Source organism: Argiope bruennichi, chromosome X1 (assembly GCF_947563725.1).
Source record: "Argiope bruennichi chromosome X1, qqArgBrue1.1, whole genome shotgun sequence".
Taxonomy (NCBI): Eukaryota; Metazoa; Arthropoda; class Arachnida; order Araneae; family Araneidae; genus Argiope; species Argiope bruennichi.
In genome coordinates, this window is record NC_079162.1 from 75,684,421 (window position 1) to 75,698,922 (window position 14,502).

The following is a 14,502-nucleotide window of genomic DNA, read 5'->3' on the forward strand; positions in this document are numbered from 1 at the left end:
AACTTACAATTCTTGCCGTTGTCCTTTGAATTTGAGGAGGATGTACACTCGTTATTGTGGTACATTTGCCACTTTTGTAAGATAACCAGTAAAGCGGATCCTGAGCAGCTTCAGCGCAGTCACTTCTCAAGCTGCACCTAAAGTAAAATTTGAATCATAAGATATTATCATGAAATTAATTGATGATTTATTAGTAATAGTTAATGGACGTTAAATTCATTCGGCTTGGGCCACTTTTATGTTCGTAGTACAACAGATGCCGCTGAATGAGACAATTTCGGGACGGGATTTGGAAAGCATTTTGATAACATTAACTAACTAATAACAATAACCAAATTGGGTAAAATCAACTATATTTTTATCGTATTAACCGCTTAATTGTTTTTACCGTATGCCATATGTGCATCGATTTATCGAATTTTGATAGTTGTAAGCAAAAAATAAACCATTCATAACGATTATAATTCAGTATTAAAATTACTTTGAAAACATAGATAAGTCAAGTATTCAATGGATTTCCATTTGAATCAAAATAAGAAAATATTCCCAAAATAGAAAGTGTCATCTTATTAGATAGTAAAGAAAATAAAACAGTTAAGTGGCTAAAGAAAGGGGGAGAAAAAAGCAATAAACTATGGGCTATCTATAATTTTTAATTACCCACGTGTAGCTGGGTAATTCAAGTAAAAAAAAATTGCCAAAAGTGTTTATTATGAATTACGAATTCTTACGAAACTTTCCAACAGAAAACAATAGGAGAAATAAGTTTAAATTAGAACATAGGATTACTTATTTATATTATTTACTAATTCCAGAATAGCATAAAAATGATAACTTACTTGTTTTCAAGAGAGCACCAACCACAATAAGGATCCTGCGCTTCTAAGCATTCACTGCAAGTTTTGTAGACCAGACACTCTTGCACTTTGACCATCGTCACCTAAAAGCACCAAAACGATAAGACTGTTAAATATGGACAGTCATTTTCATTTTGACTCACTCAAAAGCATATTTTAATAAAAACAAATTTTACTTATTTTGAAAGATGTGACTGTCAAAATGCATGAGGTCAAGGCCAGACTCTTAGTTTAATAATCATTCATTAGCATGCAGAGAAATAAAACAGATAAAAGAGATATAAAACTCATTTACTGCTTCACTTACTGGCTTGCTTTAATCAATTTGTCTTGCCAAGTCTCATACAAATTGAGTTATTTTCTTAAAAGTTATTCTATAAAATAGTACTCGCGACAAAATAACAATTCTTCACTGGTTTATCAAGCTTTAAAACTTATATTAAGGAAACGTAAATAAAAATAAATAAATAGATTATTAAATAATTTATGCATAAAGTGTTAGATACGAAGTTCAATCAAATTGTGCATAGTCAAATGTTACATAGCTCAATTTGGAAAGATAATAAAAATTATTTACTGCTCAGATAGAATAATTTTCTTCTTTTTGCTATTGACAATAAAAATAATTATTCAAAAGATGAGAATTTATTCAAATTTAGCCTTTTCTCTACGCCGAAATACAACAATCAAGATAACCATTTTGTTTTACTATTCATTCATTCATCCAAAAATGCAAGAACATGTTTCTATCATATTTTAAATCTCAAATTTAGCATAGTAAGAAGAAAGAACTCTTAAGCCGCATTCAATAGCTAAATAGCTTTTTATTCTTAAAAAATAATTTCTTCCAATTCATAAAAACAACTTTCTTAAAAGCTGGCTTTGGAAAAGTGTTAACATTGTGACAGTCCAAGGCAGAAAGATTCTAGTGACACCAACAATTAAAGAACGAGACTGGCATGATGACCATCTTAGATTACGAATCCTCAAATTGTATCAAGATAAATATTATTAAGGCAATATAATTCTCAGACTTTTTTTCATATTTGTGCAATGACTTCAGCAGATTTTTTTATGGATAATAAAGTGACGTCATTCAACAATTCAAAGAATTTCTCAACTGCATATCGCAAAAAATTTGAATATAAATAATATAATTATCATTTTAAAATATACAAATATTGAAAAAATTCCGAATGATAACTGTTGGTTGAAAGCTTCAGCATTTATGTTGGATAAAGAATTATCTTTTAACTTAAAACTTACCTTCGAGTTCAGCATGACTTTATAAAAAGCAATTGAATTTAAAGAAAAAAATTCACTAGACGATACTTACCATTCAATAATTAAAATTTATTCAAAGAAACTTTATAAAATACAGATAAACAAGTTTAAATACAATTTAATATTCTAATCACATTATGAAAAAAACAAAACAAAACAAAAAATAATGATTCCCAAAGGATCACGCATTTTTTTCCCTTCCAAATTCTAAATGTTTTGAATATCAGTTTTTTTTTTTTTTTTTTTTTTTTTTACAGATTATATAGAACTCGGCATTTTTTTAAACATTCTGAATGTGTGATTAATTGCAGTAAACATTAAAAATAAAAGACTCGATTCATCAAATAATTGCAAACTCACAGCATAAAAAAAAAAACAACCTTCGTTCCATTTACCATCGTTAATTAAAATTCTGTATGGAAAAATTTGAAACTCTTCTATGATACACACCGGATTACAGCCGAACAAGAAAAATCTTATTTTAATTAACTAAATAAAAATGAATCTTGATTATATGAAAAAAAAAAAAAAAAAAAAAAAAAAAAAAAAAAAAAAAACACGAATAGAATGAAAATATTGATTTTTTGCAGTTAAAATATACAGTATGTAAGCATTTTAGCTTTTTTTTATGTGTGTGCATTAATAATTAAAAGTAAAAATCTGAAACAAAACACTTCAAAAATAATAAAAAAAGAAATTTATGAATATTTTTCAGTATAACACATTTTTTAGCAAAAATTATTCCAATAAATACTCAGCTAATCACAATAAACGCTCATTATCTTAATAAAAACATTTTTTTTATCCTTATAGATAAGTAAGATAGAAGAGATAAGTAAGATTAGGAGTAATATCTTGATTTTTCATTCTTCTTTCACCCTTTTCCCGAAGTTATATAAAAAAAAAAGTGCCCTACAAAAATGAGATAATAGATAACAATCGTTCGCTCAAAGCGGAATCTACAAATTGCCCGAACAGAACTTCATCAAAACTTTAAAAAAGTCGCTTAACGAATGAGTAAAAAAGGAATATGATTGAAAGAAGGAGAAACTAGAAGAAGATAAAAGAAAGTTACTGCAAATAAAGAAGGAAGTAAATCGTTCCGAGAAATGAAATTTTCGTGACCGGCCAACATTGATCATACATCTTTAGAAGAGCAATTTAGGGAATGGCTGCATGGATCGATTAGAGTCTCTTAATCGATTATATTGATAGCCGGTATCATCGAGCAAGAGTAAAATTCTTTTAACTCAAAGTTTTACTTCATTCGCTTACACAAAAGATGAAGTTTTTCATAAGAAAATTTTCTAAAAAAGTTTGTTTTCTTTTTTGTTATAGGCAGTAAAAAGAGAAAAGTAAATCGAATAATACAAATGCATTTTCTTAGTTTTACTCTTTTGAAAAATTTATTTTGTTTATTAATGGCCCGTATTTGTTTTCACTTGGAGATGGAAGAGAACAAAACTATAACTAATAGGATTTTGAAATACAAGAAGGAATTTTGAAAACACGATTAAATGTTTTCCATTTTGTTTTTAGCTGTCTATGAGTCAATTTGAAATACCAGGTAAGATAACTTCAGTTCCACAAATTTGCTTGAATGTTTTGGAACATGAACTTTCATTTTAATATTCATATTCCCTTACAAAATACTTAATCTGAATTTTTTAAATATTCCATGTATATCAACTTTTCATGTTTGAAATGGACCAAACGGAGATGTGCGTTGATTGGGTTGGACCGATGACTTTAAATCAATCCACGTATCCTTGACAAAATGACCATTTTTTATAATCCGGCATTAGTCAAATGGTAAAGAGGAAAATCAAAGGAAAAAATTCTCATACAATGTTCTTCTTTGACAATTCATTACATACAACCTATCATAAAAGATAACTAGTATGTCTGGAATTTTATACTCTTCCAAAAAATGATCTTTGGTGTAGTTGTTATATCTTTTGAAGCTAAAAGGGTTTCATTTTCTAAAATAATTGCTTTATGTAAAAATTGAGTATGTACAAATAAATTAAGCGGAAACAGATTTGAATTAACCAGAATATTTATAAGTATAGAAACGAACTAAAGTCTAAATTCACTAAAAAAAAATTATTTTGAAACAGTTTCTTTCTAAAATAAAGTAATAACTATACATTTATAGTGTATAAACTATACACTGGGATACTATTAAAAATATTTTGTCTAGTGTAAAATCTGTGCATTTGGATACTATTAAGATATTTTGTCTAATGTAAAAACTGTACATATGGATACTATTAAGATATTTTGTCTAATGTAAAAACTGTACATTTGGATGCTATTAAGATATTTTGCCTAATGTAAAAACTGTACATTTGGACACTATTAAGAATATTTTGTCTTTTTCTTGAATATTGAAATTTGTAACAATTTTGAAAAGTATAAGGAAATTTTTACAGTCCAAATTGAATTCGTTTAACTGGTTTTCATCCATTATATTCAGAAATCGGTGAGAATGCAAAAGAGAATCATTTTAAAATGTGAATTGCATAAGTAAATAAGGATAAATTTAAGATATATATCTTAAATTCGAAGAATCAGCAGGTAAGATGACATTAAATTAATATTAAATTATATTAATAATATATGTAAATTAATATGATGAGTTAATATTAATATGCTAATTAAAATTAATATTAACTCTTTGTGCTGAATTTTGTAAGATAAAGAATTCAAAAGAGACAGCCCAAGAATTATTCTTACACAAAAAGAGAAAAGGAACATTTCTTTTTTTACACCAGTAATCATGACAAAAGAAAATTAATATTCTTCGCAATTTAGTAATTCTATGAAACTGAACAGTCAATTTACTTAGGTCATTCGGAGCATCAAAAAGACATTAATAAAATATTTTTTAGCCGCTTTTTAATAAAGTATCTCCCTTAGAAATAAATAAAATAACAGACAAAAAAATTGGAAGAAATTTTTGTGAAAGTAATAATAATATAAAAAAGTTCCCTGGTTTTTCAATTTTTCGCTCAGACAACGCATTTGAATGTTCCAGTTTTCCATTCGTAATCTACGAGGCGGAAAATGAAAGCGTACGCAAAATTAAGTGGCAAGAATTAAGCGGACATAAACACAAACATTCCAGTAACCGAAAAAAAAAAAAAAAGCGTCTTACGCTTCATATGAACCACCAGTATACTGTTTCTTTTGCAGCCTACGCTTGCCGTTCTTCCACAGATGTTGTCACACAGAAATAAAACTCGGAGGGAGGAAGAGGGGGGGGGGAGGGTGTCAAGCAAAAAAAGAAAAAAAAAGGGAAAAAAGAAATGGGAAAAATCCTCAACATTATTCAAGCAGCGGGTTCGAATACGTCCAGGAAACCATCATATGCAGATGATAAAGAAGGCGCCGGAGACAATAGAAGGTTCGGTAATAGGAAATTTAGAAGGGGAGCTAGAATATGGGGTGGGGAATCTCCCAAAAAGGAAAAAGACGAGACGAGGGAATAATAATAAATTAAAAAACAAAACAAAAACATTTCTTCAAAACAAAATACTAAGAGATATCGCAAACGTTTTTGACAGCTTATTTCAAAGAACTTCGGAACTAACGGTGCGGTCTTGAAAATATTCGCACCAGTGATTGTCAAGGAACACCTGCAGGTACGAGCAGTCACTTTGGTGGGTTTCAAAAGCATTGATGTAAATAAGAAAGAAAAACAAGAATTTAATGGAAAATGATACAAGTATCAAATAACAGTTACTGTTGCAGCAGGGATTATATTTAACACATTAATGGCAATTTTTTAAGGTATGGGAAAAGAAGACAAATGTTGAAGGATAATGCAATTTTGAGACGTCAAATACAAACGTCAAGTTTCACATAATTTAAATATTGTTTGAACCACGGCCTAATTTAGCGAGTATAGTATATATATGGTGGAATACGCGATCCATGAATGTCACAGCTGATAATGTGCCCCACAGCTTCATCAAAAATAAATTAACCATAAACAACTTGATAAAATTCTAATACATTTTGGAATATTAACTGTTACTATCGCAATCTCTTAGTAATAAGACAAGCACAATGTTTATCAAGAAAAATCTAAAGAAAGTTAAAATTTAAAAAAAAATTGCTAGCTTGATTTCGTTGGAGGCTTTTACAAAAGAATAATTTAAGGTATTATAAAAAGTAAAATGAAAAATATTTAACTAGTTTATATCAATATATTAGATTTATTTACAATAAAAAGAGTAAATACAAAGCTAACAAATAAATTATATTATTTTTCGGTACTTAATCCTGTTCTGAAGAATTTTAATAAAATCTCGTTTTTTATTCTATCACCTAAAAGATTTCTTAATATTAACAATTCAAAGATGTCTCTCTTATTAATTCAATTTTGTTTAATCTATGAGCAGTCTCGCATGAACTTACATATATCTGTTTATGTATTTGTTGTTCAAATTTAAAGTTCTCTTTTGAACAAACACTTCATTAATTAGGAATTCGGTATTCAGCGCAGCAGTAGCTTTTGCTCCAATCGATAGTCTTCCCTAAGAAGCTTAATCCTGAGTTGAGAGTTTCATTCAAGTGAGAAGGGAATTTTATAAATCTTCTCCAAGTAGCCGAGCGCACAAATCGAAGGAAAGCACACATAGGCTTGCGTATCAGTAATTTTTCCCGGGTGTGTTGTTTCCCGCATGAAATATCGGACAATCGCTCCTGCACTCCAGGAAAAATGCATTCCCCTCAGGTGAAGACTGCAGTGGTATCGAAGCATTATTGCAAACCGAAAATTTAATTACTGCGGTATTTGATTAATTACCCATCCCACTACTGACCGGATTCGAAAACATCGCGCGTTTTATTGTGTTTTAAGCAATCTTAAATCAATTGGACGGAAGAGAGGCCTGCAATGCTTAGCAATTAGGCGTCATGAAATATACGGCAATTAAGCAAATAATTCCAGGCGGCTTAAAGGAGTTTAATGACAGCTATTGGCCAAAGAGGGTGCTGGAAGAGCAATAATGCATTCGAGACCAATTTGTGGAAACGACACGCCGATAGGAAGACCTAAACAAAGGGTACTTGAATAGCGAACAATGAATTCAACCCTGGAGAACGAATGGGGGGTGCGTCAATTAGAATCATTTCCATGATAGCCGCCTCTTAGGCAAATCCATTCACGTTCGGCATCGGCTGGACGCGATCTGCATCGTAATAAAAAGCCTCTCTATTAGCTTGGCGATTATTAAATGCGACTTAACGCTCCCATCGACAATTAGCTAACGTGCACTCTTATTGAAAGCTACCGGAGAGAGAATGCTAATCTAATTTTTCGTCGCCAGTTTCTCTACTGGAAAATCCTGGCCTTTCTTTTTCTCCGTCCTTTAGAAAGATTTACAATTTTATTCATGGTAAAAAAAAAAGAAGAAAAATAAAGTTCGCTACAGTGTTTTATGCGATGTCTAAATGGATAGAAGTATTATGAGACGTTCAACAATACCAACGGCACATGAACACGTATGGCATGGTAGCAATGATTCGCAACTGTTGCTACCTTTATTTCAAAATTTAGAACTTCGAGCAATAAAGCAAACATGTAAGAACACTGATGAATAAATTCTAAAGAGCGGAATACAGATGATATGTGAAGATATTCTTTAATTCTGTTTTTGGGACATGAATTTAAGTTCTCTTTTTGGGACAATTTACAGACATCCCAAAGACATCTTCTTCGAGAATATGTCAGGAAGAAGTATTTACCTACATAAAAAGACATTTTAATCATAACAAAACTTTTTACCATCGTACAAAAGTAACTCGAATTCTGAGCTGAGATTCTTCAGGTTCTCAAGACACAAATTTTGTACGAAGAAAACCTGAGATATCGCAACATTCCAACGGCTATTTCTAAATGTTCCTGAAGAACCACGTCAGTAAAATCTATATTTTAATAAAAGCGCATTTTATTAGTTTAGCGGTTATTAAATGCAACTTGGTGCTTTCATCTGCAATTAACGAACTCGCATTCTAACAGAAAGCTAACAAAGAAAAACTAATCTAATTTTATGTGAACCGATTCTGATTCAGAAGAAAAACCTCGGTCTTTCTTTTTGGGTGAAGAAATTTCTTTAGAAAGGCTTATTATTTTATTCATGGCGGAACAAGGCAACTCGCCACAATGTTTCAGATCGCGTTACAGCCGCCATTGATCGAACTCCTGCATTTGTTATGGGGACGATGGAGGGGAAGATGGGAGAAATTTTTTGGCAACACTGTTCCCCCATGCAAAATTGAAAACGATAGGCATTGCCGTCGAAATGATAAAGAAACCAGGTCTCTGGTTTCTGGAGAATTTTTGTCTCCTTCCCATTTCGATCTTCCATCTTCGAAATTCTGATATGCACCCAGAAGTGGAATATTTTTTGATTTAAGATACAATGCAATATGATTTTTTTTTCTTTTGTATAAGCTAGAAACAAGGAACCATATATTTATCTGTGCCGTTCATAGTTTGTCACATTAAAAGTACAAATTGCTTTTATCTACCTTATTCAAAAAATATAGCAAACCAACAACAACCACAAAAGGATCACTTTAAAAACATATAGTTAATTTCTTTCTATTTATTCTAGATAAAATTAACGTCCAGGATTTCAAACAGTTATAAGTAAAAGTTATTTATTTGCTGGAACACAACAAGGCTTGCAAAATTGAAGAAAAATAATACAAAGTCTTTTCAAAATAAAGGTTTACCACTGAATTTGAAAGTCATAATGATTAGGTTAAGTTATAATTCGCCAATTTGTTTAACTGCAAACGCAAAATAAAATATAAAACTATTCTTTGTCGAAGAATAATTTAATTAATTTAAAAAGTCTCTGGCAAGGTAAATAATTGCATGGCATCTAAACATCGATAAAGTAAAAAATTGACGATATCCAGAATGCGTTATACCAAGAATAAATCAATTTTCTCTGATAGGGGACATTTAGTAATTTTGAAATCATTTATGCAAAAATAATATTGTTTAATGAATAAAGATAGTAAAATTATTTCGATAAAAATATATTTTTATGACTATTGGCTACATATTTTGAACAGTGATGTGTGTGTTTTAAAAAATTATTTTTGATTCAAACAAAAACTGCTTTCACTTTCTGAAATCTGTGAGATATTTTTCAGTGCACTTTAATTAGTCTTATTGACAGGCTGATAAATCCTGAATTTAAAAAAAATTATTACATTGACAGGTTGATAAATCTTGAATTAAAAACATTATATTCGTGATAATGAAGGGGCTGGGGGGAGATTTCTTTCTTTCTTTTTTTTTTATCGAACCCATCACTTAAAGATATTTTTAAAACAAACTTTGTATCAATAAGTAACGAATAATAAGAAATATGACAAATTCCTACCAATCCTGTCAATTAAGTAAAAAGCCACAAGGGAATTCTCAGATCGTATTAAAAATTCCCCGTTTTCTTTATCTCTTATTTTTTAAGAAATAAAAAAGATATTTTTTTTAAAAAAAAAGTGCGGTTCATTAGTGGAATAGAAGCAAAAACAAGAAAATCCAAAGCATATAAATAGAAGTCGTGTGAGCAGTCGGTTCAATGCTGTGGGAATGCGATGACTATGCAAATGTTATTTGCGTGTGCAAGTTAATTGGTCGAGACGGAAAGCGTTTTTAAAGCGTGTGGTTTCTGAAACTAGAAAACGAAATTAAGAGAGAGAAGAGAGAATAAAAAAGAAAGAAAGAAAAAAGAGCAGAATTTTCTCTTCCCCACTCTTCTCTTATAGTAATGGAAAGCAAGCTTGCCTTCAGAAAGACTTCACATTAAGGTGGAAGCAAAGAGAGAAGGTGGTTAAACCACGATCACGCGAACAATATTTTTCCTTTTGTTTAGTTTCTTGGTAATTCCCTCAGTACAATAGCTCGCCCGATTCACGTTCAAAAGGTAGATTACTGGAACACACAATACTTTTCACGATCTTTAAAAATAAGGAATTAATCAAACATAGTCCAATTTATTTATTTTTAGTTTGTTTTCCTTGGATTGGTTTGCACCGCCTTTACTATTTTGTACACATAAGATTATTAAGTGCTTTTTCTCACGAAAACCTGTGAATAAGCCTCTTAGCTCAATTAATTAGTCGTTTAAAATGAAAAATTAATTGGTAACCAAAAGAGAACGCCTATGCCACATTTTTCAATAAAAGCTACACTTAAATGCAGTAATTACAAACTTAAGGTTATATTTTATTTTAATATTAATGGATATAATTTCCTAATGTACTTGCGCAGAGTTATAGTGATTTATTATGTCATAATGGAAGTTATAAGCCTCTGAAGAGAATAAGAAAGCAACAAAAAATGAAGATATGGGAAATAAAAAAATATTAAAATGAGAAAGAAAGAGAGAATTATTTTATTTCTCACAAGTTAAGTAATTATATTATAGGTTCAAAATATAACTCCAACAAACACCCATAGTATATGTGGACCTGATGTCCGTAATATCTACCATCGTGGCTCAAATGTCCTCATATTGATACCATGTGATGTTGAAGTGTAGGATCATGGCCTAGATGTAATCTTCCTCATACAATGACCAGAACCAGATTATGAAACAGACAAAATATATAACTACCTACAGCTCCACAACTATAGAAGGCCCCAAGGCCTAGAGATATTTTTGCATCATTTCCAGAATAACCTACTTTTGTACTTTCATTTCATTCAAAAGGGCCATGTATGCGAACATAATCAAATTAGAATCAGGTATCTTCTAAGTTTCTGAACATTTTATTCATGGTTTTGTTAAGTTTTCAAATAAATTCGCAAGCCCTTGTGCTCCCTTTTTTTAATTGACAGAAAAATTTAAATTTCAAGACCCAGGCAAACAACTTTGTATCTGATAATTTAGAATACATTAAAGAGATCTGTACTTTTTAAAAAATTATTTTGATTTAAAGTACTTTTAAATTTAATTTTTTTATATGCACAATACAGTAATTAACTCTCTTGAAGATGGTTTATGATTTGTGATTTCTGCTTCTCGTAATATTTTATTTTTAAAAACTTGCTTATATAGACACGTTTAACCTATCAAGGTCAAATATCTTCACTGTAGTGTGGTGTAGATGCTTGGAGTGGAAGATATGCTGTCTCAGATATGATCTTCGTTATGTAATGCAGCTTAAAATTGCGAAAGTCCATTCTAAAATAGCCTTAATGTAAATTTGAAATAAGACATTAATGAAACTAAGTCTACCATCTGATTATGGGCATTCATTAGCATGGAAGGGTACATGGAACTTTGTACTATTACCTAAAACTTGGGATTGTGGTGGTCTGGAAATAATGTCTCGGTTACAGGTTCTGAACTTAATTTCATGAAAAAATCGTGCATATGGACCTGGTGCGTCGAGGGGCAAGTATCCTCTTGTAGGTGTGACGTGGGATTTTGGGGAGGGGATGCTAACATAAGCGATTACATAAGCATTACGCAGTTCTTGCCACAAATAATAATATACTTCGAACTTGCTTACAGTAGTGTTACTGCACTATATATAGATTGCACATAGGTAGTGCAGTAACTCGTTCGAATCATGAGTTAATTCAAATGGCAAAAAGCTATGAATCTTCTATCATGATTTCAGGACCCGGCACAGAGATTGTCTAACTATAAATCCGAGAGAGTTACTAGGCCCACTTGCTTTCTGAAAGCTTAAAAATTATAAGAATTCCATTCATAAAAAAGTGAACTGTTTAATATTTCCTCTTTCAAAATAGATTATTTGGAAAAGACAGATTTAATTATCTTGAAAATTAAATATCCGTATACAAAATGTGCACCAATGCAATTAAATAACTCAAAAAGACTTATACACACCACTTTGGCTCTAACTTCCTTTTCAAAGATTAAATATCCGAATACAAAATGTGCACCAATGCATTCTTATGTCTCAAAAAGACTTAAAACACCACTTTGGCTCTAACTTCCTTAGTGAAACTAAATTTTCATTAAAAATGAAAATTAGCTTTGAAACTGAAATAACGCTAATTAAAAACTTTCTGACGAAGGCGAAAGATGTATATGTGTAAAGCACGGTAATACCTGTATAGCAATGCTTTCCATTATCGAATCAGTTAATGCGTATACTAATTGGGTGCAGGAAATATAAATTTAATTGTTCTTTTCAGAGAAACATTACTTATATTTCATTTTGGACTAAATGTCTAAGATCTTTCTTTTCAGCGCAGATAATAAACTAAATTAGAAAAAAATGAAGGAAAAGAAAAAGAAAATACTATAGCTTTCTGTTAAAATAAATGCATTATCGATGAAAAGTTAGATCCCTCCCTATTCTTCTTTTTAAATTTTCATCCAAGAAAAGAAAGAAAAAGTGTTCTGCTTCGTTATTAAATATGAAACTAAAAGAAAATATCTTTGTAATTACGATGCTCTGTAAGTTGCGTCAGGAAAAATTAATTTTGTTTTTCACTGCTAGAGCTTAAGAGAAAATGGGATGAATTTGAAATATTTTGGAAGATTTTCCAGTCGATTATAAAGGCAACAGTTCTTTTTATGCTTTTTGAATCATCACACACCTTTATCCTGTAATAATAATAATAATAATAATGAAAAAATAAATAAGTAGCGTTGGAATGCGCAATTATTTTTATAAAAAAAGGCATAGAATGTTGACAGATTGGATATTGATGAGGTAATTAAAAACGTTTCAAGTTTTGATTACATTAATCGCAGACGATTTTTTTTACATTTAAAAAATATTTATTTTAATTACTTTCGTGAGAAAGAAAGAAAGAGAGAGAGAGAGAAGGTGAAAATAATAATAATAAAAACCGCCTCCACATTTAAATTCACCGTTTCATTTCTGAAATACGAGTTTGATGAATTGCAAAACTAGCTGGAAAAATCCGATTGAGTGAAGTGAAGCGAAAATAAACATTCAAGCATTCCTCTACTGTAAAGGAAAGCTCCGAAGTTAATATTTATTTACCAAAAATAGATAAATAAATAAATAAACGAACAGAGCTAATAAATGATTACTTCTTGAAAATCTCGAATTTCGAAATTGGAAGAGTAATAACGTTCATTTCAGAATCATCAAACCAGGATATTCAAATAATTTCGTTTTTTTTTCAAGCAATATTCTTTAAAGAAAGAAAAATACAAATACAATGGAATAATTTTTAACTTATGAAATAGCTGATTTATTTTAAAACAAGATCTATTTTATTTATTACCATGCTAATTTAGTACTATCTACTTTATTTTTTACAATATGCTAGCAGTATTTAACAGCGTTTACTGTCTTTCCTAGGAAACTGCATTAATCTAATTACTATAAACAGTTTTTAAGAAAATTAAAAATAAATAAGGTAACAGATAAAAATAAAATTTAGGTAACAATTTTGTCAATTTTATCTTCGTATTAAGGCATGATGTTTTAGTCATATATGGCTAGAAAACCTACCCACAAATATTTTTAAAAGAACTTTGATTTCCATATAAGCAACATTAAGACCAACGAAAAAGTAAACACATTAAAAATCATGCGAACGACAATTGTAAATATTATTCATCTCCTGGGAATATTGATTTTTAATTTTTGGATGCAAAGGATGGTCTTTGGATCACAAGTTCTAGTTTACAATAATTTCAAGTAATAAAATGAAAGATTTGTTCGCAGTAATTAAATAAACTGGCGATGGACAGTGCATTGAGATTTTTCGAATGTCTTAGTAATCAATCTATATATTTGTTATTCAATAACTCCCCTATTAATGATATTTCAAAATGTCATTTCATTATAAATTTTAATGAAGAAAGAAAAAAAAAACTTTTTACTTTCTTTCTTGGTGATGCAAACGCATTTCATCTTATTGATGAAAAGACACCCCGAGATGCTGCAGTTTCTTTTGTCTTCCTAGCGATTTCTTTTCTTTTCGTTTTTTCGTTGTGGAGCTTCCCTCTTTCCTTTGAGCTTTTTCGCATAATCATCGTTATGCCTAAAGAGATTAAGCTCGAGAAGGCCGTAATCCTGTTTGGGAAAAGCTAACGACCAATGCAAACATCTTTCGCCTCTTAGAAAGTGCAAAAAGACATCCTAACTGGAGCCAGCGCCTCACTGGCGAAAAAAGCTCAGCACATCCTAACTTGCAGAGAAGCACTCGGCAGCCCAAAATTCTCGGCGTAATCTTATTTTTTGGAGGTCTAAAATCGAAAGTAATTACCAGAAAACCGAACACATGTGCTGAGAAGGACGGTTTTTCTATGTTATCAATTAGTTAACACTGAAAGTCCTTCAGGTTTACTGGAAGAAAGGACCTGAG

At 30.4% G+C, this 14,502-nt stretch overlaps 1 protein-coding gene across 4 annotated transcripts in view; it reads right to left on the bottom strand.

The window, feature by feature from the left end:
* Positions 1 to 14,502, bottom strand: part of LOC129959518 (plexin-A2-like) — a 667,102-nt gene that overhangs the window by 19,886 nt on the left and 632,714 nt on the right. For all 4 annotated transcript variants that reach the window (XM_056072386.1, XM_056072387.1, XM_056072388.1 and 1 more), the window contains 2 exons: positions 840 to 940; positions 8 to 137 (listed from right to left, as the gene is read on the bottom strand). In XM_056072386.1, the coding sequence (XP_055928361.1) occupies positions 8 to 137; positions 840 to 940 (231 nt within the window). The remainder of the gene's footprint in view (positions 1 to 7; positions 138 to 839; positions 941 to 14,502) is intronic.